At 42.6% G+C, this 24,849-nt stretch overlaps 2 protein-coding genes across 4 annotated transcripts in view; both read left to right on the plus strand.

Moving 5' to 3' along the window:
* Window positions 1-1,955: 1,955 nt before the first annotated feature.
* Window positions 1,956-4,035, plus strand: LOC307022298 (general transcription factor II-I repeat domain-containing protein 2A-like; the record flags this gene model as incomplete). The annotated part of the gene is made up of 2 exons (XM_079655024.1): window positions 1,956-3,713; window positions 3,883-4,035. The coding sequence occupies one exon, from the start codon at window positions 1,956-1,958 to the stop codon at window positions 3,705-3,707; it is 1,752 nt and encodes a 583-aa protein (XP_079511150.1). The 3' UTR covers window positions 3,708-3,713; window positions 3,883-4,035.
* Window positions 4,036-10,561: 6,526 nt separating this feature from the next.
* grin2bb (glutamate receptor, ionotropic, N-methyl D-aspartate 2B-b) overlaps window positions 10,562-24,849 on the plus strand; it is a 101,622-nt gene continuing 87,334 nt past the window's right edge. For all 3 annotated transcript variants that reach the window (XM_079658168.1, XM_079658169.1, XM_079658170.1), the window contains exon 1: window positions 10,562-11,173. In XM_079658168.1, coding sequence (XP_079514294.1) covers window positions 11,165-11,173 — 9 coding nt within the window. In that variant the 5' untranslated portion in view covers window positions 10,562-11,164. The remainder of the gene's footprint in view (window positions 11,174-24,849) is intronic.

A 24,849-nucleotide genomic window follows, 5' to 3' on the forward strand; every position in this document is an offset into this window, starting at 1 on the left:
GCAGCCAGCACTGCAGCAGTCGGTAAATGCCGCTGTAACACATTAATAAACAATGAACCAAGGCACTCTGGAGAAAAGTATAAGGTTGGAAAAGTCGTTATTTAATTTAATCTGGCTTTGTATGTGTAACGTTCGACAAAGGGAGTCGGAAACAGGCTTCAAGTTATGGAGGGTTTATTAACTCCTTTGTTCACACACGGACACAGGTTACATCAGGGGTTCTCAAAGTGCGGCCCGCGGGCCAATGGCGGCCCTCGGAAATGTTTCTGGCGGCCCGCGATAGTTAACCTGTTAAACCCCAAGTACAGTAAAAAAAAAAAAAAAAATTTTTTTTTTTTTTTTTTTTAACAGACATTGCTCCAGATAACAAACCGTACATCAAAACATGTAACAACAAACAACTAAACAAAACGTAATGGGGGAGGGGGGGGGGGGGGGTGGATGCAAGGATGACTTCCTAAGACAGCTGATTGTGACATACACAGGACATTACATACACAATACATTATACATTACACAGGAGATGCCATATTGACAGGGTTAGATAGGAGAGCTGCGGACAGTGAACCGCAATCCTCCTGTCTCCCCTCAAAATCCCCCAGCAGAGAAGCTGCACGCTCCATGTTCAGTAGGTCCAGATACTCCCTCAGCCATGAGTCCCTAGTAAAGCAGGCTGGTTTGCGTTCCTTCCAGTTTAATAGGACTTTAATAGGAGTCTTTTTGTGGCTAAACAGGCCAATGTCCAGAGCCGATCGGTAGTCCTTGCAGGATTGCCATCTGGCTTGAGACCCAGTAGACATGCAATGGGACATGTAGGGAAATTAACTTTTAAAGATTCAGACAATAAGGATATTACTTCTGACCAAAGTTTTTTTTACCGCTGGGCATTCCCAGAGTAGGTGCAACAATGTACCTCGCTTGCCACATTCATGCCAGCATAAATCTCTGTTTATTGTCCGTCTTGGATTTTGTAACAGGGGTGATGTAAGCTCTATTGAGAATTTTGAACTGTATGATCCTGAATCTTACACATTTAGAAGAGAAAATAGCTGACTGCCAAATGGAGTTCCATTGCAAAGCAGACAGAGAGATATTCAAGGTATGCTCCCAGGACAGTTGGACAGGAGAATAGGTATTCGGGGCAGCCCTAGATAATAATTTATAAATGTTAGAGACCACACCTGATGATATGATTGCTTTCTTGAGGCGCTGGTCCTCTTCCATACATGAAGCAGGCATGGCTTATTTATTGATGGTCCATCAATCCATTTTTGTGCAAAAATCGGAGAAACTAAATGATAGCATTATGGTAGCCACCGGAGGCTAGCGCAGCTTCCGGTTCCTCTACGCGTCACTCTCACTCCTTATTTGGTAACCTGAATCTCGCAAATCTCGCAAATCTCGCGAGTTGCAGTTAAGCGGAAAATCTGTTGTAAGTTATCAGAAACGGGAGTTAGCTAGCGATTTTAGCTAGTCACTGTCTGTAGATAACCCAACTTTGTGTCCTCTGAGACTGAAGGAGATGTTGCATTGTTTTTGTTGCCTTCGTTGTAGTTTTATGTGTATTTTGGATTTAATTTAGGTTAACTTCCAGTTCCGTTTGCATGCTTTTATTTTGAAGTCGAGATAACGTGTTTGACAGGAAGTTGTGGTGGCATCGGAGACAACTTGACAGATAAAGTAGTGTCTGCTATGTAACGGCAGAGAAAGAGTGTGTGTGTTTGCGTGTGTGGTTAAGTATATGAACGCACACAAAAGTCCGGTTATACAATAATAAAACAACAAGCTGTCTCTCCCAACGTCCACACTCAGGCACACTGTTATTTCCACTGAATACCCCCAGCGCGAGCATCCCCAAACTCACTCCCTGATTGGATGCACGTCCCAAAGGCGGCAAAGTGTTCACGTGAACATCGGAAACAAAATTTGTTGGAAGTTTTCGTTGTGTAAGCGAGATGGAGGAGCCAGGGCCGTCGCGTAAAAAACGTTTTGTCAGTGAGGAGAAAAGGAAGTTCCAGGAGAAATGGAGCAACGCTTACTTCGTTTTACCTCAGGGGTCGGATAAAGTGATATGCCTCATCTGCAAGCAGGTGAATGCAATGCTCAAGGAGTATAACATAAAACGCCATTATGATACCAATCATAAAATGTATGACAAGTTCATGGGCAAGGAGCGCAGAACTAAACTTGAACAACTTCAAAGAGGTTTAACTGCCCAGCAGTCAGTTTTCACAAATCTTGCAAAATCCGGTGAAGCTGTAACACAGGCTAGCTATGTGGTAGCTCACGAAATTGCCAGGCGGAGCAAGCCGTTCAGTGATGGAGAATTCGTGCGAGACTGCATTTTGAAAGTGGCTGACATTGTATGCCCTGAACAAAAGTCAAAGTTCCGTGACATAAGTTTATCGAATGACACAGTGACACGACGAATCGAAGATCTGGCCAATGATCTCAAAGAGCAATTGGGACTACGTGTGGAAGGCCTAGGCAAGGGGTCCTTTTCTATAGCACTGGATGAGAGTACAGACATTTCTGATACTGCACAACTGCTGATTTTCATTCGAACGGTCACGGAGGACTTTGAAATAGGCGAGGAACTGCTAAGCATGGAGAGTATCAAAGACAGAACAAGGGGAATCGACATTTGTGATGCTGTGTGTCGTAGTCTCGATGCATACAATGTGGAGCTGACATCCATGTTCGGTGTCACAACAGATGGAGCGCCAGCCATGGTCGGGAGAAAGGCGGGCGCTGTCTCTTTGCTCAGCGACAAAGTGGCCAATAACGGAGGTGAGAAGACAGTGAATTTCATAAAGTCCAGAGGTCTGAATCACCGTCAATTCAAAACTTTTTTGGTGCAATCAGAGGCTGAATTTGGTGACGTCATATACTTCACTGCTGTCAGGTGGCTGAGCAGAGGTGCCACACTGAAGCGTTTTTTTAATTTGAGGAAAGAAATCGCTGAGTTAATGCAATCAAAAGGACAAGATCTGCCACAGTTAAGTGACACTGAATGGCTTTGTGACCTAGCGTTCCTTGTTGACCTGAAAACCTTTCTCAGCGATCTCAATGTGAAGCTGCAGGGCCATGGGAAGCTCATTTCCACATTGTTTGAAAGCGTCAAAGCTTTCCAGCGAAAACTTCAACTAGTGCAGGGACAGCTCAGAGAGGGGGATCTAACCCATTTCCCCACCTGCAAGGTGCTCGCAGGTGAATGTGACGTTTTACATCACCTGTGTTCAGACAAGAACCACAACCTCATGGAAAAACTCCAAGAGGAATTCCACCACCGCTTCTCGGACTTCAGTGACCACGAGAAGTCATTCAACCTATTCCAAGATCCCTTCACATGTGCACCCGAAGAAGAGCCTGCAGAAATGCAGTTCGAGCTCATCGACCTGCAGGAGAGCTCTGAGGCCAGAGCAGCATATCGAGACAAGAATCTCATCGAGTTCTACAAAGGACTTTCCCCATCTACGTACCCTGCACTTCGCCAACATGCCATCAGAATGGCCTCTCTGTTCGGAAGCACATACATTTGTGAGAAAACCTTCTCCACCATGGCCATCAACAAATCCCAGCTGAGATCCAGGCTGACGGATGCCCATCTACATGCTTTCCTTCGTATAGCAACAACGGAGATGGAACCGGACATCAAAGGAATAGTAGCCAACAGACGACAGCACCATAAATCCCATTCAAAGTAGGAAAAGGTATGTTGATGACAGGCAATAATAGCCGATTTGTGTTACAAATACAACAACAATAATAATAACAATGATGATGATGAATACTGTGTTATTGTGGTCTTTGGTAAGCTTCTATTTTAAAAGTCTCTTTCTCTCCCTCCCCCCTCTCTGTCTCTCTGTATTTGTCTTGCAGAGACTATCCTGTGGTGCTTGAGTAGCTGGAATTGGTTCTGAAACAGGGCCCTGCTGATAAGACAGGAAATCCACAGCATATCACTAACTCCAGCGCAATACTCTCTCTGTGTGTGTGTGTGTGTGTGTGTGTGTGTGTGTGTGTGTGTGTGTGTGTGTGTGTGTGTGTGTGTGTAATAAAGAGAAGATTTGTTTTGGAATTTTGTGTTCCGTTTTTTCTTGGGCGGCCCTTAATCCAATATTGGGTACCTAAATTGGCCCTCACTCATCAAAACTTTGAGAACCCCTGGGTTACATGTACAGGTTGCAGGTTTATCCTCACACACACTCTACACCCCAACTCACACCCATATATAGGGTCAACGTCACAACTTCCCCGCCTTCCCCCCTCTGCTCCCCCAACCACAGGCCCGCACCCCGACCAGCATCACTGTGCAGCTCTGTGATTGGCAGAGAGACGGGGGATGCTTGAGTGACACACTCAGCACCCTATACAGGGTCGCTACAGTATGATTAAAAGCAACACGATCATCGACCCGACGCAGTCCCCCATTGTTGTTGTAGTTAGCGCCGTTGGGGAGAAAATCAGCGACGTAAACGGTGACGTCATGACGCAGCAGCGGCAGCAACAGTCGGGCTCTGAGCGGTGTGAACAGAGCGGGAGCTGAACCGAAGAACCGGTTCTGAATCAGCTCTAGCACGGAGCTAGAACGGGAAAAGCCTTGGTGTGAAAGGGTTATATGTGTGCACGTGCCTGATCCCAATGCCATGGCTTTAAAATTGTAGTTTTTAGTATTTTCCACCAGATAGTGCCATTTTCTCATGTTTGCCATATGGGGAAAATATTTGCAATTCTCCTGGTTTCCACTAAAGGCATGGCTACATTGCTAAAGGCATTATGTGTTTGAAAAAAATCCCCACACTAGCATTTAGTATACAGAAAACAATTTTTGATACAAAAAAATAACAACAGTGACATTACGTAAACAAACATCCGGGTCAAAACTCTGTAAATAATTATATATAAAAATATTTGGTAGTTATATTCAGGAGTTATGATTATCAAATGCAACTTAGTTTGAGTAAAATATAATTTTAGTATAGTATTCTTATAGCAGTTTACGAATAAGGGAAGTTTTTGTCGTTTTTTCTTTGTCTGACACGGCAGAAAACAAACTAAACTAAATGCTTCAAATCCTAATCCTAATGCTAATCATTGACTTATACTGTGAGAATACTCGCATTGAGTAAACAGAACAATATTCCGTTTTTGCAAAATATAAAAAAATATCTTAATATATGTTTTTTAGAGACAAAAACATTTGATTCCTAAAAGGACATCAAAGCATCTTATTATAGTGTTGAGGCATTATGGTTTATTTGGTTTTTCAAATGGTTGGCGCTACATTTTCAAAAAATACATTTCTAAACTTTTTGGCTCAAATAAATAGATCCCCAATACACAACATACAAGGAAGTGTTTTGGTGACATAATAAAACCAATGCTTTTACTTTTTTTTTTGCTTGCCAAGGTATTATTAATAAATTGCTAATCCCTAATAAAACCTCAAATTAGCATTTTATTTTCAGCGCAGTGCAACAACAGAGGGAGCCATTGCTTTCTTTGCAAAAAAAACTTGACAATTGTTGCAACAGCCCTTCTTCACTGTAACATCTCTCTAATTCACAATCCTATAGAGAAACCCACCTCCATCTCTCTCCCACTCGCTCCCTGTCTCTCTCTCCCTCTCTCTGGCAGGGGGAGGAGAGCGAGTCAGTGCGGTGAGAGTTGTGCTCTGCGCTCGGAGCCAGAGGTGTGTTTCCGCTCCGCTCTTTATATCTCTGGGCAGCAGCTCCCACTGTGCAGCCTTCCTGAGTGGCATGTCTAACAGCTGTGTTGGCAAAGGGTCACAGCTCATCTGAAGGGGAAGGTGACACCTTGCTTTGAGGAGAACAGAAGATAAAAGAAGACCAGTTGCAGAGAGAGAGAGAGAGAGAGAGAGAGAGAGAGAGAGGGGGGATATAACTGACAACCCCCCCTCGCCTCACTTAACATTGCAAAAACGGAAGGCTTTGGAGTATTCAATTTTTTCTTTCGTTTTATATTTTTCGTATTCCTCATCGCGGTGCTGGGAGGTGCTTCATCTTTTCATATAGTCTCTCTCTCTGTCATTTGCCTCCTCATTTACTTCTCCATCTACCTGGTGTATAATTTTCTATATTTATGATTGGGAGAAAAGAGGAAGGAGAGAGGAGTTTTATTTTATTTTTAGTCCTTTCTTTCCTCCTCTACACTCCTCCCTCCCTTTCACCAAACCATATCATACCTGTCAGTCCCTCCTTGCCATTTCATTTCTAGTTGCTGCCATCAGCTCATTTTTTCCTCATCCTACGCCTCTTTCTGTCTCTAAAGTCTGATGTTATATGAACTTGGATGAATTTTCTTCAAAGACAACTAAAAATCTCCTCATGAATGACTCTTTTTTCCCCTTTTCCTTCTCTTTTGGTCCCTCCACACCCATTTTCTTTGCATCACACTCTTGCGGGATTCTTAAATGTTACTCTAGGTAGGTTAACTATCGTTTAGTGTCTGTCTATCTGTCTGTCTGTGTGTATTTGTGTGTGCTTTACGTATACATAAAACACACATTAACACACACATGCACTCGCACACTAAACTATGCCTAAAACAACAGTGTTCAGTGAGTCGATATCGGTCTGTTCTCGCAGCGTTTTCACACCCTCCTCATCTGTTCTTCTCATCATGGCAAAGTGCGCCCATTTTTAATTGTTGTCTTTGAAAGTATTTTTCTATGTGTCCACACGTCACGTCCTCTTTCCCATTTAATAAAGATATCAAGTTTGGCAACCTGTTGTGAATTAACATGGAAAGAAGATTTAAATGTAGTCCTTAGGGAGGATGAGATACATTTCTCGCCACTAAAGCTTCCCTTCAAATTATTTAAGGTTAAGATGGGAATATTTCTCCTAAATTAAATGATAATCTCTGCATGTTATGTATTAAGCTGCATTCAGAGTTCGGAGCAAATCAAGTCACTATGGCTGTATCCCATTTCATGCCTGATTTGTGCTTATTTTCATTCTGCCTGTCCATCAGCAGCCATTAGTTCTCATACAACCAACACACACAATCCTAAATCCTTAAATACGCTCATCAAAATAATTTCCAGAATTTAATCCTTGTGCTTCTGCATGTTTTTTTAATTTTCCCTTCGCTCGTTTCGATAGATTTTCCTTGAAGAACTGGCCTTTTTTTCATCCCTGAAGCTCTCCCCACTCCACTTGTCTTCATTCTCCTTATTTCGTCAGGCAAGAGAGAACGGTTGGCATTAGTTGGGTGTTGAACAGTGGATTAAGTGGGTGATGCCTTGCGGTGGATTTAAGATGTAATAGGTTGTGCAGGCTGTAAAATAGAGACAGACTGATAGACAGATAGTAATAGATAAAACCTAATATCCCATTTCATCACAACCTCTCTCTTTTCCTCTGTCACATTTCCCTTCTTTCTTTACATTGTGTTTAAAGCTTCGTCTCTCACTGCCACACCTTTTTGCAGAGAGCTGTTTTAAAGCATTACTGCTGCTAACTAAACGTTTTTAGACTATGGACATCTACTTGTCCACTCAACCTTAAGGTGAAACATTAGTATAGGCCCACACAAAGCCATGTTAGTCTCCCTTTCCCCCCTTTCTTATGGACTGATAAAGGGGCTAAAAAACACCACTTTCTTAACTGTTCTGAGAGTGGGATGTCGTCATGAAGGAATATGAAGGACCACTCGTTTTGCTCTGTCTTTGCTTTTGTGTCTCAACTCTGCTCCTCTTTAAAACATCTCCACTACAGTCTATAAATTATGTGTTACAGAAAAGAGTTAATTAGGTGAGTAGTGAATTCATATAGCACTCACTTCTTCTTGGCAACTGAGTGTATGCACATGCATGAACAGTGAATGCACTGAATGCGTGTGCAGCAAGTGTGCATGTGTTTGTGTGCGTGCACTCGAGTGTCTGCATGATCCTGATGGAAAGCTTTTTTGCATGAACTTTAATCAGCAGGTTCTCTGTGAAGAGTATCTTTATATTTTCCTCCTCATCGCTTGTGCTGCTAAACCTTTCTTCACCCTGCTGTGACTAGTTGGTTGTTTATCAGACCATGCTTCTGATCTTTATCCATTTTCTATAAACGTACTGTGATATCTAAGAATTTCACGCACGATCACTTCTCTCAATGGTGATTTTGAGATTTGTCCATCTATGAAGATTTATATTTTATGGCAAAAACCAGTAATAAATACTTTTAGTTAATTTGGTTGGATCACTCTCCATCAGTTTACATCAGTTGCCTCACTCAATGAGTCCAGTGCAGGTGCATGCATTAATGTAAGCCCTCTTCCTCTCCTTTTTGTAATGCATCTTAGTTGGTCGAGATTTGGAAACCAATGCTTTGTTGATGCCCTCCTCTTCTTCTTCCTCCTCCTCCTCCTCCTCCTCCACTGCTCCATTGCATTTCTTCTTTTTTCCTGCTCCATGGATCTGCAGCAGATCTCTTGAAATGACTAGATCTCTGCTAATGAATCACATAACATGTAAAGTGACTCATGCACCAGCTTCACTGTATCACATTCTTCAGCATGACCTTAATGAGTGCACTGTACTCTATAGAGGACACACTAGGCCGTATTTCATCTCATTGATAGGTGATCCAAAGCTGGGGTAACTTTTCGCCAAACAAATGTGTTATTATGTTAATTAACTAGCTTATCAATTTAATAGCTTATTAATGGCATAATTATCATTATGACAAAATTAGAACACACTGTTATTTGTTTACTCATAAAAAAACAAGTCAATCTTCGTTCCCCGAACCGAAGCACAAACCCAGCCTGTATAGTATATTTTACCCGCACTAAAATATTAGTACATTCGTTGATTCCTGCCAGCCAGAAGTTGACCGTAACAACACAAAATACCCATAAGATATAAAGTTGTCACTTAGTATTACAAATATACAAAGTTAAAAACATAAAAAGTGTCTTACGGCAGCTTCTTCTTAAATATTCTCCATTAAGGGAGCGAACGAGCGGGCCCCTTCCCTAAAAGTTTCTAGTTAATGCAGCGTCTTTAGGCCCAAACACTATAAATGATTAAAACATATTTTAAAAAGAGTGGCGTGATTTTGCCTTGCTGAGAGCACACAGTAGTTTAAAATATAAAAGCTTAAAAGGGCATGCTCACCTCTTGGGTTTCAGGCTAATGAAGGATTTATGTTCAAAAGAGGAGTCATTAAAGCTGTTAAGATTGGGAAAATCTGGAGATACGGAGCACATCAGAAAATGAAACGTACTGAAAAGAGAAATAGGCGGTCTATTCGTTTAATATAATAAAACATTTATATTGACACACATTTTGATGATTTAAGAAGTAGAACAGACACACACGGTAGAACCTTAGTCTTAGTAAAAATGTCTTTCTGACATAACTCACATCATATCCCGTTATTCAACATTTGGAAAGGCTGTTGATTCATTACCTAGCTGGGCAACTAAACAAACAAACAAACAAACCTTATTCGGTTGTTTTCCTGCTGATGATTATTTGAGGAAATACTGTATTATTCTGCACGAGTCAAGCCATCAGTGTCATTTTAATCCTACTGTGAGAGTCGGAGATGATTGACTTTAAAGGAGTCAGAGAAATTAAAATACAATAGAAATTGTAATATAATATAATTCATTACACTGCCAGAAAGGATTAAGATTCTACACTTGCAGATAACCTCTGACAAATTTCCTCAGGCTAAAATGTGTATACCTAAATATCCGAGTTCCTCAAAATACACAGATACACACTCACACACATTTTCTGATACACAAAATATTTGTGTGATTATATACACGTGAAAAAATGTTCTTAAGTTAAAGTCTTAAAGGAAGAAGCATTTGACATAACAAAACATTACTGTGGCTCCAACCAAAAATAAGCTTTCATTGATTAATCTATTAATCTTCATCTATAAATCATTGAAAAATGACATTGTCACAATATCACTTAAAGTCGGGTCTAAAATAAGTACAGATGAGGAATAAATATCTCACAGTGTATGTGATCTGATATTGTAATATTGAAAAAATACATTTATAGTGCTACAGTAAATTCCCCCGAATGTGAAACGGTAAATAACCAGACGAGAATGACCTTATTGGGCTTAACGTAACAAATCGGGATACCTTATCAGGTTGATGCAACAATCATGTGAAAAGCTAATTCAGCCAATAACACAGCAGCACTTCTTCTTGCAATGCAACAAGTGGTCCAACATAACAAGATATTAAGGTAGCGACATCTTGATATGAACAATATGGCCACAGTCTTAAAACGAGTCTTTCAGTAAAACAGGAATATAAATAAGAAAGTGCTCCGATCATCACCTAAGCAGAAAATAGAACAGTGATATTACTAGGCAACAACGCTCCACACATTGAGATTGCACTGAAAGGGGGCTTGTAGACACAGCAGCTTGACTGAGCTAAGCCTTGACCTCCAAGGCAATAGACTTGTACCCACAGTGGCATTGAGCCTTCACAAACAACACATCCATCCCCGGCCCCTCACCGCCATCTGACTCTGTCCTTCTCTTCTTCCTCCCCCCCCGACAGACTGAGGAAGAGGAAAACTGATCATCAACATGACTGGCTAAAGCAAAGCGAAGGCAAGAAAGCCTAAGAAGAAGAAGTAAGGGAGGGAAGAAGAAGAGGAGTACGTACACACCCACTGCTGCTCATCTTCTCATCTCCACGGCAACTGTGTTCACACACTTGCAGACTTCTGGGAGGAGACCTTGGCGAGCTGCATCACGAGCGTCGGAGGGAGAGAGTTGGATGGAAAGAGACGAATGAAACAGCGTCCCTTCATCAGCCAACATATTTAGTTCAAACGCACGTTGACATTTTGAGTTGGCAGTCAACTTTATATGTAACATCATCAAGTAATTAAGCGTCCTTTGTACATATTACTCCACTTTAAAAACAGTCACCCCTGCCTCCTCCAGACACAGATAACTCCCCAACATCCCGCCCTCGACCAACCTAAAGAGCGCTCACCCCTCACCCCTCGCCCCTCGTCCTGCAGGACCCCACCTCAGGCAGCTCTGCGTGACTTCATCTGTCTACCATCCCTTCATCCGAGGCTATGAGAGGAGGAGTCGCATCCCAGATCACTCCATCATGCCAGTTCTGAAGAGCAGAGAGGAGATCCGGGCTGGCAATGTTCAAGGTAGGCCGACTTTTCCACACATTGGATTGTGTTTGTGTGTCTGTGAACTTAACTTTCCCCCACAAAAACTCCAGTGGCTGTTTTTATCTGCCGAGTCGATTTTCAGTTCAACTTTTGCTCCAAACTTCTTGGTCCTAACTCATGGATATTCTTTTTATTATTGATTCATCTGTTAGGGCTGTCCCCAAACAATCTTTTGGGCTCCTGAGCTTCAGTAGTAATCTGCAGCTAATATTCACTGCCACACAGCTGAGGTCTTCGGCATTTTGTCTTCCCTTTAGTGGCCAAGGTGAACCGAAGCGTGGCATTCACTGCTGTGATTGAGAGGGACGTCAGGCACCCAAGATTAGACGGTTTATATTTTTTCTAATTTTAACACTGCAATTTAAGCATAACTATAGTGCAGGAATGGACAAAGTGTGTTTTTGATAGCCTTGTAAAAAGAAAAAAACATCAAACAAATCGAATCCCTAAATCAAATACCCACCCAACAAACAAATATCCGATTACGCTAATATTCAAGTCCAGTAAATATTGGAAAAATAGATGCGAGAGTAGCTCAGAGTTCAAGGTGACATCTTCAGTTTGCAGTCAGTGAATTGGCAGTACTTCTGCTTGATAATCCATTATCAAAATTGGCTTATATTATTTTTGATAATTAACTGCAGCCAAATAACTAATCGCAATTTATGTCTAGTCCTAAATCTATCCCAGAATCGCTCGATGTTTAACCGCTGAAAAGGTCCTCGCTCGTGGACATGAAAAACTTTCGAGCAGTTGAAACGCATCTGCAGATTTTTCATGTTGAATATTGGATCATGCAATATTTTGTGAAGACACATCTGGTGCTTCTTGGGATAATAGCTTTGAGGATCTGCCCTTAAGGTAGACACTGGGCTTTATGCTTCATACATACAAAAAAAAGCAGTTCACTACGGGTTCATTAAGCTGTACACTGCTCTGACAATGATTTTCCCTTTACAACCAAATATTCTAGAAATTGTCTGCCAAACTAAATATATATAGAAATTGTAATAATTATTTATTTTTCGAAGGTCATCGTTCCACTTTTGGACAACTTGCAAACATCGTTATGTTAACATTTACTTGTTAAAGCTCATGAGTAATTTCTCGATTTTGAGCTAGACCATCAAAGGACAGGAAATCATGAAGTGCACGAACAGTGCTGAAGAAAACAAATTGTCTTTTTTCACACATTTTCAAAAGTCACACATTTTTTCTTGTGGCGCTTTGTGAGGGAGCATAGTGTTGAGATAAAGGATAACTAGGCCTGCTTCAATAAGACTTCAAAACGTCATGTTGTGCTGCTTCACAGGGGGAAGCAGGTCTGGACAATAGTTACCATATAAAGCAGGAGAGAGAAGATGGAGCCTCTTTTACTGCAGAGCCTGTGCTCTTTTCCGCCGGAGTTGACTACATTTAGACTGATAAAAGCCCCTTTTAAAAATTGAAAGGGTGTGTAAAGATAATTAAAAGACTTGTCTAAGAGGCAGTGCGACAAAAAGAGGAGAAAGAGTGAAATCAGCTCAGAAAGAGAGTCCACATGCGACATTAACGTGCTCAAAATGAGCTTTTACATCAGACACTTTTGCAACAGAAAATGCTCAAATCCCACGTTCTGTCACAGTGTCCGGCTGCTGCCAATGGAGCAGCGCCAGGATGTGTCTCTTGGTGGCATCGTGGATTAGATTCTTGGCTGGATAGTTTTTTTTGCTTTGGGTGAGACTAGATGCTCACAAATCTCAACCAAGCTTTTCCACACTCGCATTCACCGTCTCTGATCTGATGTAACTATCTTATTATGATGCGCCTCTTTGTTGAAGCGTGACTTAGAGGAGATGTGTGACAGCCGGTGATGTCCCTACTTCACAACACAACAGCTCCAACACTGAGCAGAACTACTGCATTACTCCTCACTCACATATGCTGCACACACACTGCACTCTGCCGAATTCCTCACCACAATATTTCTAAACTTCAGCCTACGCTCGACAGTTGGGTGTTGGCTGACGCTGCAGGCTTGAAATGGCTGCATCTGAACTGTGTTTATAGAGCAGACTTTCCATCTAAAAAAAAAAATAAGAGGGGAGAAAACACGAGTGCACAAGGGGTTAAGGCGTGGCAGACAGAAAAAGAGACAGACGAGCAGAGATCCAGGCGCAGTCGGTAAATCCAGAGGGAGATTCACTGACAGTGGATGAAGGAGGCAGCTTTGTAGACAGATGTAGCTCTGAGTGCGTAAGCAACAAGGCCCAGGAGGGGCGTGTGTTCGCAGCGTCGTGATGCTGCATGTTTTGGGGAGAGTGTGGGTTGGGTAGAGGGGATTACGGAATCCGAGGGAGCGCGTCCCCCCCCCCCCCCCCCCCCCCCGGTTTTGATCTGGCGGACCGCGAACACGGTGAAGTGCTGTGATAGATGGGCGTCGATGTGTGGGCACGGAAACTCTCAGACAGCCGGCTGGCTCAGTTTTGGTTGCAAGCCTCGTGTGAGCAGCTTTACAAATGTTGATTGAGTCGTTGAAGGATTACAGGTGCTGAGCAGCCTGGTGTTTATTGTTTACTCAGAGACACAGAGAGAGAGAGATACAGAGAGAGAAGAGCAAAGTAGTTACACAATGCTTCAGAAAAGACTCTCAAAAACGATGCATGCAAAACACTCTTGAGAAAAAATGAGGATATCATATTAACACAGTTGCTAGGTGTTGCCTATGAACCCAACGTAGCCCTGCTGAAAGCTGTTATACACGCCTCTCTGGATGCAAAACCTCTTTTATAGTAAATACAATTTGAGAAATCCATATACTTTTAATTTCTCTGTTTTTGACCTGTGTATTTGACTTGAGTTAGATAAACTATCATGCCCCCTGCTTGAGTACAAATCATGATCCCCTCATATTGTACCAAGTAAAATGTCAAGTATGAATAGATTGTTACAGTTTTACTATTAATTTCCCCCCACGCGTAGGAAATACAAAAATCCACACAAACAGTAAACCGAGTATAAACGCCATCCCGTTTCTGTTGGAGACAAACTCAAGATGCCTTTGCTACCTCTCCTCTTCTATACCTAGTCATGTGTGACTGTGAGAGAAGGAGGAAAAGGAGCTAAGAATAGAGAACAGGGGGCCCAACGCTGTGCCGCCTCTACCCACGATGCTCAGCTCCTCTGTGCTTTTCTGTTACTGAAGTCGGCAGGCAGCCAACCAGTTTTCGTAGATTTCTGTTTGTGCAGGCTCTGTTTAACCTGAACAGAATACAAACTGTAGCTAAAGTGGTTTTTATTCCTCCTTGATGCAGAACTGGAGCTACATATCTGTCTTCACCCTGTATATGTTCCCTAATAACATGATCACAATGTCTGCGCTGGCTTTTGCAGATATTCAATCAGACTGTCACTTTTTCATGGCATGCCAAAGGGAGGCCTTTTGAAGCTCTTCCACTGACAGACTCAGTGGAATATTTTTTTTATTTTTTACATACGATACTTCAGACGGTTTGAAGAGAGCGTTAGAACAAAAGACAAGATCAACTGGCTGAGGGAAGGGTGGAGGTGCGGAGATGAGCGGGGCTGATGGAGGGTTTGATAGCCCAACGAGATTAAGTAATACTTGAGGATTCTGTCCTCAAAAGGCAGACAGGAAACAGACATAAGGACTCACAGAAAATCATGTCATGCAGATGGCTTGCTGAGTGATAATTATGATAAGATGATAATTATGTTTTCGAAAAGGGAGAGGGATATTATGAAAGATAGAAGAACACTATTTAATTAAATCAGAGGATGAAATAGGTCAGTGTGATGATTGTTAGTTTATTTTAATGACAAGTTGGTAAGTAATTTGTCTTAAAACAGCCAAATACACATAATAACAACTGTAAGGAAAACATTTCATTTAGAGATACAGATTTTTAATTGTGGAATCTGATTTGTTTGAAGTCTGATCTGCAGACTCAGTCGTATTTACTAAGGAATATAATTGACAGCAAACACACACAAACATATTTCTTAGTTTTCTTTCATGGAAGTCCATATTTTATTGTAAATTCCAAACAAATCCTTGAAGATGAACTATTTTACATTTTCTGTGCACTAACTTCCAGAACCTTCTGGTTGTCAAACCCTTGTTTTTAATATTTTTCTTTCACAGCTTATTTTGGACTTTTAATATATTGAAAGCTTAATTTTTTCTTATCTCATACACAATCTGTCTGCAACACAACGTGTGTGTTTGTCTGTACTGTGGCAATCTATAAACCATGTTCAACAGGTGTGAACATTTGACTGACAGAAAGATCTGATGTATGACAATTATTGCACACTATGACCAGTGGACCTAGTTTTATTTCCGTCTTTCAAAGTAAACCACAAAACAACTATACATTTTAAATCTAATTGTGCCTTGTTGGTATTTTACAACCATTTGCAGCATCATCAGCAGGTGGAAGTTCTTTGACGTCTCTAGCGGCATTGTTTGTTAAACTGTGTCAAAGGATCTGTCACCATTTGACCCTCAGTGGGGGAAACGTGTCAATTAACTGGCTTTGACTTGACACTTGTGAGTGGGTCTGGAGGGCAGACTTCCCCCAAGGTGAGGAGAAAATTGCCGCTCCGCATGTACAGACTTGAACATGAAGGATCAACGTCAGCGCGGTGGGGGAGAGCGGCAGTTGTCAGGGATTTTTTTTCCTTTTCCTAACGAAGCAGAGGAACAAGTGATCAGCGATACGGAGGTAAAGGCTGAAAGGTAGAGCAAAGCTCTCAAGGGGGTTAATTGGGGGGTGAGGAAAGAGAAACAGAGGACATATAACCATGTGCCTGGACACTTAGGCCTAAGTGGAGGGGAGTGTATGGGCTTATATTGCTGAGATTTATGTGTCCAGTATCATGAGAGATTGGATCTTGGATTAAATGTTCGAGGTTCGGGGTGAAAGGAAAGTCAGATCAGAAAAATATACTAATTTATTCGTTCAATTTGAAGATGTGACATTGGAATTAAGGAAAGTATTTTATGACTTTCAGATAGAGGTGGGCCTTCTTTCACTGGTAGAGTGGCAATCATTCTGACTTGTTTTAAAACAAGGGTTATTATTATTATTTGAAGGCTATATCCCCCACCCAATTTAAGACGAGACTACATTCTCTGCCATTAAGAATATAACCACCAGATGACTGGATAAAACTAAAAGAAAACAAAAGTTGACCCCCTATCGTGTTCGACCTCTAACAGTTAATCAGGTTATCAGCCACAAATATTTGTGTATTTTTTATGAATCTGACTGCTCTTTTAGATAAAGTAGTTCATAGAGTATCAGTATATCCACTTGTGTTTAAATTAAAAAGATTTAATTTAATCTTGTGAGGTTGGGACGAATCTGACTAAGACTGTCAGTGATTTCAGATAATACACTGACTTGAAGAAGAGTGGAGAACCAGCAGCTGATGTTGATTCAGTCCAGACTAACAACTCTTGGGGAGCTCAATTTAATGTACTGTATTTTATTGAGTTTGGTTTATAGACATGACTGTTAAATGACCAACAGCATATTTTTTGTAAATTACACAAGTAATAAATAAAGTACTCTGATTGTAGACTTTCTGTCACGATTCTCATGTTATTTCACGCTTTTAGTTTTGTATGTCTTGGTTTGGGTTTATTTTGCTGTTCGGTTCTCCCTGTCTCCCTTGTGTATTGTCTGGTCCCTCTCTCTGTGCTTTTCCTCCCTGTCGTTAGTTTCCCTGGTGTGTCTAATTGTCTGATTGTGTTCACCTGTTGCCCTTGTGTTTCTCCTCCCCTGCCCGGCTGTTTCTCGTCTCGTGATTCCCCCTCCATGTATTTAGTCTTGTCTCTTCCTGTGTTCAGAGTTGGTTCGTCTTTTGTTGGTAGTGTTCTGTTTGTCGGAGTTTGTTTTTTATCCTTGAAATAAAGGTATTATCAGTATTATCTGCATTTGGGTCCTGCTTGCTTCACTCTACCGTAACAGAACGAACCAACCAAGGATGGGCCAAGCAGATCCATTTGAGCAGGAATTATTGGATTTTTCCTTTTCTTTGGCTTACTGCTCTGATCGATGGAGGGGAGCGTCCGGGGTTCAACAGCGAGAGGCTGCTCTGGCAGAGGCGCGCCAGATGGCTACGGAGAAACCAGGCTTGGTGAAATTCTTACCTGGCTGGATTTTTAATTTCCTCCCTGTGTGTGATTCCCGCCCTACTAGCCCCAGTCATACTAGCTCCCTGCCTCCCAATTCCCAACCTGACACCATACGCCTCGGTGTGTTCCGTCTGGAGTCAACCCTTGCTTCTGCCCCAGTTCCTGCTCCTGTCCAGGTGCCGTTCTCGGGTACTCGTCTGGCTTTTGGAGGTCCACGGAGCCTCCAAAAGGCTCCTAAGAGAAGGAGTCGCAGGTCCAGGCTAGCAGCCCGAGCCCCAGAAGCCATGCTTTGGGCTCAAGTACAGGCCCCAGCAGCCATGGTTCTGGCCCTGGTTCCGGCCCCAGCAGCCATAGTCCCTTCTCTAGTCCCTTCTCTAGACCCCAGAGGTGGGAGTAAGTCCTACATGTGCAAGTCATGAGCAAGTCTACAAGTATCAAGCAAGTCCCAAGTCACTGTGGTGAGAGTCAAGCAAGTCAAGTCAAGTCATTGCTCAGGTCAAGCAAGTCAAGTCATATGAAATTCTGATGAATAATTCCAGTTTCTGCATTTAAATCAGTTCAAAGACAGTGGTTATGAAAATGGATTCAACCCACACTATGATCTTCATTACATACACAGTTAATCATTTGAAATCTGATTTAGACCGATGACAATCATATTAGATTCATATTAACCCTAGAAATGCAGATGATATAGCTAGGACTCAAAAAGTCTGTTCAAAAAGGCAGAATTTAAGGTAAGAAAATCATATATGGCATTTGCCATTACACATTTAATTTACATTTCTGTTAACACTAGAACCGCCAACAGCGTCAGCACCTACATATATATCATTTTCAAATCATTTAATTTGTTCCTCTTCATAATTTCCTTATAGACTAAGCAGGGGGATTTAAAACTCAGTTAATTGGGTTAATTTAGAAATTGCTTCAGTTTATCATCATAAAAGATCAAAAAGTTCAGATTCATTTTACAATAAATCAAGGAATGATGCACTTCTACAAACAAAAACAACATAATTAAAACATTTAAACAAACTAATAAAAGTAGATGAACTACATTGTTTAAACATTTACAGTAACTTCTGATAATAACACAGGGGAAATAAACGAGGCATCTCTTTTCCTCTCTCTCTCTCCTGACAGCCCGTCAGTATCAGGGTTAGTCAAAATGAATCCCTTGGCGGTTAATTTACCGTTTTGTCTTCTCTTTGCAATGCTTAATAGATTTGAAACCAAGTCTAACGTAGCTTAAACTTAACGTTAGCTTTCTAGCTAACACAACACATGCACGCACCTTTCTCTGTTTTTTTTTTTGTAGTGACGAATGAAGTTGGATGTTGTGGTGGTCCTGTCACTGATCTTTATGCTGCAGACCCTGCATACCGCTGTTCTCTTCTTATTACCGTCATCGACAAAATAATCCTTGAATCCAAACTTCACTATTTTTGGAGCAAAGCTACCCGCTGCCATGTTAACTGAGACTCCTGCCTTCTAGTGGGTTGCCAGGTTTGCGCGCATGACGCTATAATCAGGTTTTTCGAAAAAATTAAACGTAATATCTCACTACAAAAACAAACGCAAATATTTAATTTTAAACAGTCAAGTCCTTTCAAGTCATCTATCTCAAGCTTAAGTCAAGTCTCAAGTCATGAATACCAAGTCAAAGTCAAGTCTTTTATCAATGTTAGTCAAGCAAGTCTCAAGTCAAAAAATATGCGACTCGAGTCCCCACCTCTGCTAGACCCTACTCAATTCCCTCCTCTAGTCACTTCTCAAGTCCCTTCTCCAGTCCCTCCCCTAGTCCCTTCTCTAGTCCCCTCTCTAGTCCCTTCCCTAGCCTCTTCTGTAGTCCCTTCTCTAGTCCCTTCTCGAGTCCCCTCTCCAGTTTCCTCTCGAGTCCCCTCTGAAGTCCCTACTCAAGTCCCTACTCAAGTCCCGTAGGAGGTTCCGCTGGGGGTCCAGCCAACTCCATGTCCTGTCCCGTTGGGGGTCCCGCCAACTACTCTTCTGCCGGGGGTCCTGCCAACCCTATGTCCTGTCCCGTTGGGGGTCCCGCCGAATACTCTTCTGCCGGGGGTCCTGCCAACCCTATGTCCTGTGCCATTGGAGGTCCCGCCGACAACTCTTCCGTTGGGGGTCCTGCCAACTCCATGTCCTGTTCCGTTGGAAGTCCCACCGCCACCTGTCTCGCCGGGGGTCCTGCCAACTCCTGGTCCTCTTCCGTGGGGGATCCTGCCGAAGCCTGTCCCACCGGCTCTGGTTCTTGCCCGGCTTCCGGAGCTTTCCCGTCAGCGCCTTCCTGCCCGTCCTCCGGAGTTGTTCCGTCGCCGCCTGCTTCGCCCTCGAGCCCGCCCCCCTGAGAGCCGCGGTCTTCGCCTTCGAGCCCGTCCCACTGAGAGCCCGGCCCCCTGAGAGCCGCGGTCTTCGCCCTCGAGCCCGGCCCCCTGAGTGCCGTGGCCTTCGCCCTCATGCTCGAACCCCTTAGTTCGCCCGCTGTGGCCTTCGCCCCACCATGGACTTTGCCTTGCCCCCGGGCCGTCCGCCTGAGACCCTCACTGTGGACTCTGCCTTGCCCCTGGGCCGTCCGCCCGAGTCCCCCTTCTCGGCTTCTGCCTTGCCCCCGGGCCATTCGCCCGAGATCCCTTCCGGGCCCTCCGCTGTTCTCCAGGGCTGTCAGCCCAAATTTAGTTTTGTATGTCTAGGTTTGGGTTTATTTTGCTGTTCGGTTCTCCCTGTCTCCCTTGTGTATTGTCTGGTCCCTCTATCTGTGTCTTTCCTCCCTGTTGTTAGTTTCCCTGGTGTGTCTGATTGTGTTCACCTGTTGCCCTTGTGTTTCTCCTCCCCTGCCCGGCTGTTTCTCGTTTCGTGATTACCTCTCCCTGTATTTAGACTTGTCTCTTCCTGTGTTTTGTGTTGGTTCGTCTTTTGTTGGTGACTGACTTCACCAGGGAGTGTTCTGTTTGTCCGAGTTTGTTTTTTATCCTTGAAATAAAGGTATTATCTGCATTTGGGTCCTGCTTGCTTCACTCTACCGTAACACTTTCAAGGAATCAAGTCTGTTTCAAGTAAATACTCTCTCTATACTGTAGATATGTTACATGAAAACAAAATGATCAGAAAAAGGTCAGACTTTGTTCACCCATGAAAACAGGACTTTAAATTAGTGCAGATTTGTTCTTGTTTTGTGACCAGCAGACAGAAGGGTTTTCACGTCATAGAATCAATTAATTAGATTAAATAAATAATGATGCTTGTTAAAACAAAATTACACTGCCTGGCACAGAGGGCTTGCTTGCAGGCGTTGCTCTACAGGTGCTAGCGGAGGTAGAAGGAGGCCTTGTGGGTATTGGGCCGATGGGAGGCCCCAGGTAATTAAGAGGAATTATTAAACAGACAAAATGGATTGTTCTTTCATTAAAACTATTCTCAGGAGTCCTCGGCGCCATAGGTGTGCTTTGAAAAACCTCAAGAGAGCTTTAGCTGTTAAACGCTCAGATTTTGCCACCAGTTAAGCAACGAATCGGCTTCAAATTAGGATAGACAACTCCACTGTCATGTCCCAGCTTCTCAGACCGACCAGTGGAAGAAACCTAAGAAAAATATATTATCAGCTGAGGCTGATAACAGTGTGTCACCGTCTCTTAATAGCCTGCTCTGCTCTGGATAAAGAGGTGAAACATATTGTATCAGAGGACGATATGTAATACCTACACAGTATTGAAAGGAAACAGCCTGCTGTCCTGTGGCGATGACTCATGTGACATATTGTACATGAAACATACTGTAGGTCTACATGCCCTGTGTGATGGTGGTGGTCCGGTTTGTAAAGATCCCTGTTATATCTCACACAGGCTCCGCCCTCTACTGGACTCTATGGGTACTACATCTCAAACATACTATGCGAGCATTCATCAACTGAAATATCTATAACCGTAGCCTTGGGCGGGCCTACCTTAATGCGCGCGCAAGCCCACTGTATATAACGTGGCCTCGCCTACTGGCTGTCATCCTTTTCTCTTCAGCGAGCACGGAAACAACTGAGCTAAGAGCGAGAAAAGACAGAAAGTTTAAAGAAAAGTCATGGAATCACCACTAATGGAGCAACAACCCTACCCTTCGTACCTGCTTAATTGCGCGTGCCGATCTCCACCGGTGGTAAGACGGAGAGAGAGGCGGCGGTATAGAGCTCCCATTGCTGCCTTTGCCTCCACGGTTCCTCCGCGGACTAGTGATAAACCGCGCTATGCGGGTACAGGGGCATTATGGCCGGCGTGTTAGGGTTAGGAGACACACAACGCCGAGTGTAAAAACTCCGCTTGATGCATTTCACCGTCTGGGTATCAGGGCTCCACCCACTGTACCCATAGAGTCCAGTAGAGGGCGGAGCCTGTGTGAGATATAACGGTGGGTTACGTATTGTAACCCTAGTTATATAAGCACAGGCAGAGCCCTCTGCTCAAGGTCCTGTCTGTCCTATGCTGCTCGCTGAAGAGAAGTGTAGGATGACAGCCAGGAGGCGAGGCTGCCTTATATACGGTGGGCTTGCGCGCGCATTCAGGTAGGCCTGCCCCAGGGGGCGGCTACGGTTATAGATATTTCAGTTGATGAATGCTCGCATAGTATGGTTGAGAGGTAGTACCCATAGAGTCCAGTAGAGGGCTCCGCCTGTGCTTATATAACTAGGGTTACAATACGTAACCCACCGTTTTGCTGCATCGAGGGACATGTCATTTCGCGGCTAAATTATGTCCAAAGCAGGAGACATAACCTCTATGGAATAAATGACTTCAATGAGGTAATGAAGACCTCGGGGGATAGATGTATCTGACTCAATCCTGTATTTTTTTCTCTACTCTGCCTCTGAGTGTGCTTCGTTGTGTGTAATGTGCTAGTGTGGTCATGTGTTTGTGTGAAATGTGTGTGTGAGTGTGTGTGCTCTCGGTCTCGGTCAGTTTTCTTGCCTCTGATGAAGAGACCGTATAATTATATCTATAGCGGATGCCACCTCAATAACACAGCAGAGATCCATAGTGTGTCTCATTATAAGTGCAATAAGCAGATAGAGGATTCTTGACCAGACTAGAGTGCACTTAATAAAACACCCAAGACACTCTTCAATAAGCAGGATTTTTTTCTGACATTCTGGCGCTTCTCCACGACAGCAGTGAGGTGACAGCAGGTTATTCAATAGAGAAATAAACTATCATGAAACACACTGCGCCTTATATATTATATTCCTCTGACTATATGTTTCTCTTGCCTACACTGCTCTGCTGCTAATGCACAACAGCATCTCCATCTTTCTCTCTCAGCCTCTCTCATCCAACCCTGTTACCAAAAAAAAACACCCTTTAGTGTCCAAAAGAATCAGCACAATCCTATGAAAAGCACAACCCAAAAAACTATTAATAACAGACCGTACATCCACACTGTTGCAGTGCGTGACGCAAACTTCATTACCAGTTTATTTCTGGTCAATCTTTAAATAACGGTCCTGCTGCCATTAAAACTCACAAGGCCACCTTTTGTGTTAATCCAAATCTGAAAATAGTCCCCAACAAAAGCTCTTTGTATTACTGTTCCCATCGGTTTTTGGACGTTGTCTTTCTTCAAATAAAGCTACAAACTTACAAGCCATTTTTATAGATTCTGCTCCACAATAGGAACACATTTCTTTAGACCCGAGAGCCGGGAACAAGGGGCTAAAGTTGGAAATATTTGAGGAACGCACTACATTCTTGTGCAGATTGACTCAAGCCCTGCATGAAAAAAGCCTATTCCTTAATTTTTAGGTGGACGGTTCAGCGACACAACTGAATGCAACACATGAGTCCAGCAAGAAAACACTTGTCAAGTATTTCCGTTCTGCACAATTCAATAAACAGAAACTGCAGTAGTAAAAGTGATCTTTTGTTTTAGAGAGAGGCATATCACAGCAAATAAATTTATTTAACTGTCATTGTGACTATTTCAAGCTTCAGAGGTCAGCTAACATTCATCTCACAGTGACGGTTGACTTTGTGAAAGCGTATTGAATAATAACAGAGGATGTAAATAGAACTTGTGTTGACTTCCACCATGACTGCAAGGGAGTGATTATAGCTGCATGAGGTCTTATTACCTGACTGAACACAACTTCAAACAGCTCTGACACATCACCAAAAACGTCACTAGTCTTAATAATGAAATAAAATAATGCTTTGCCCAAACCTGGGAAATCAAAAAACGGTAAAAGAGAAAACATATTTGTTATGCTCTCTTCCATTGTAATTTAATGTTGGTACGGCTGTCACCTGCATCACAATTAGAATACACTGACATGTGTGAGACAGCTGAGCTGATGTGTTGTTTATGTTACTTTAGATAAGGTGTGTTGATTTTAAAATGGCCCTTCTGATACAGATGTTTATTATATACACCACACAACACTTCACACTTCAATTTTATTCTAAATCACATGCAAATAATGCAGATAAAGTCCTTATTTTGATCCTTGTTTTCTCTTTTTAAAAATTGCATTTGTGATAGAAAGCATGTTGGATGGCTGTACAGTCAAACCTGGCTCTATTAAAAATAAAGTAGGTTGAATTATTGATGATATTGGAGTTGTAAGAGTAAACAGAAATGTCAAACATCGTCTCCTGCTATGGCATCCCTCCAGGGGATATCTAGACCTTTAAGATTTCAGTGTTTTCACTGCGTTTAAAGATCTTTTCTTTCTTACGGCTGTCAAGCTACATTGTACGCGATATATTGACGCTACAGTCGTATAAAAATGCCTTTCATAATGTGTTAAAGCGCACTTTTTAGTATGAGTTGTGTTTATTTGTAAATCACGTCTGATGTATATGTGCTTTGATAGAGATGACAAAAGAAAAAAAAACACTCTTACCTGTAACTGACCACCCACTGAATGTAAATGGGCTCCTTAATAGATATGCCTGTCAGCTTATGTTACCCACAATGCCTCTCAAATGCTATACAGCCCAGCCCACCACATCAAGTCTCCAGGGATATAGTAGAGCCTGATAATGATGGCCTACGTGTGTTTTAAATAGCGTGGCAGATTCAGTATTACTGTCCCTCCAGCCTCTGCAGTATAAACCCTACTGTCTGTAATCCCAGGCAATATATAAAAAAACATCTCACCGCTAACGTCCACACATCTTCATTACTGTGGGGGTCGAGTTGTTCCCGGCACACGGTACACTGCTTGATTGATCACGGGGAATCTTTATTGGCAGATTGGAAGTCCACGAGTGTGAGCGCGTGCCGTCGAGAGTCTCAAGCAGCTCTGGTTATTCCAAAGGTGGCTTCTGCCATTTGACAGACTTCTGTGATCAATGCTCTTTGTAAATGTTAAGTGTGATATGACTGATGCATCAGTCTTATTGGGATGATCAGGCTCAACACAGTTCTTTTGTGAACTTTCGATTTTTCATGGGGTCATGATTCGATTCAAATTTGATTCTTGATTCATCACATAGGGCAGCTGATTTTAGGA

Source organism: Notothenia rossii, assembly GCF_949606895.1.
Source record: "Notothenia rossii genome assembly, chromosome: 1".
Taxonomy (NCBI): Eukaryota; Metazoa; Chordata; class Actinopteri; order Perciformes; family Nototheniidae; genus Notothenia; species Notothenia rossii.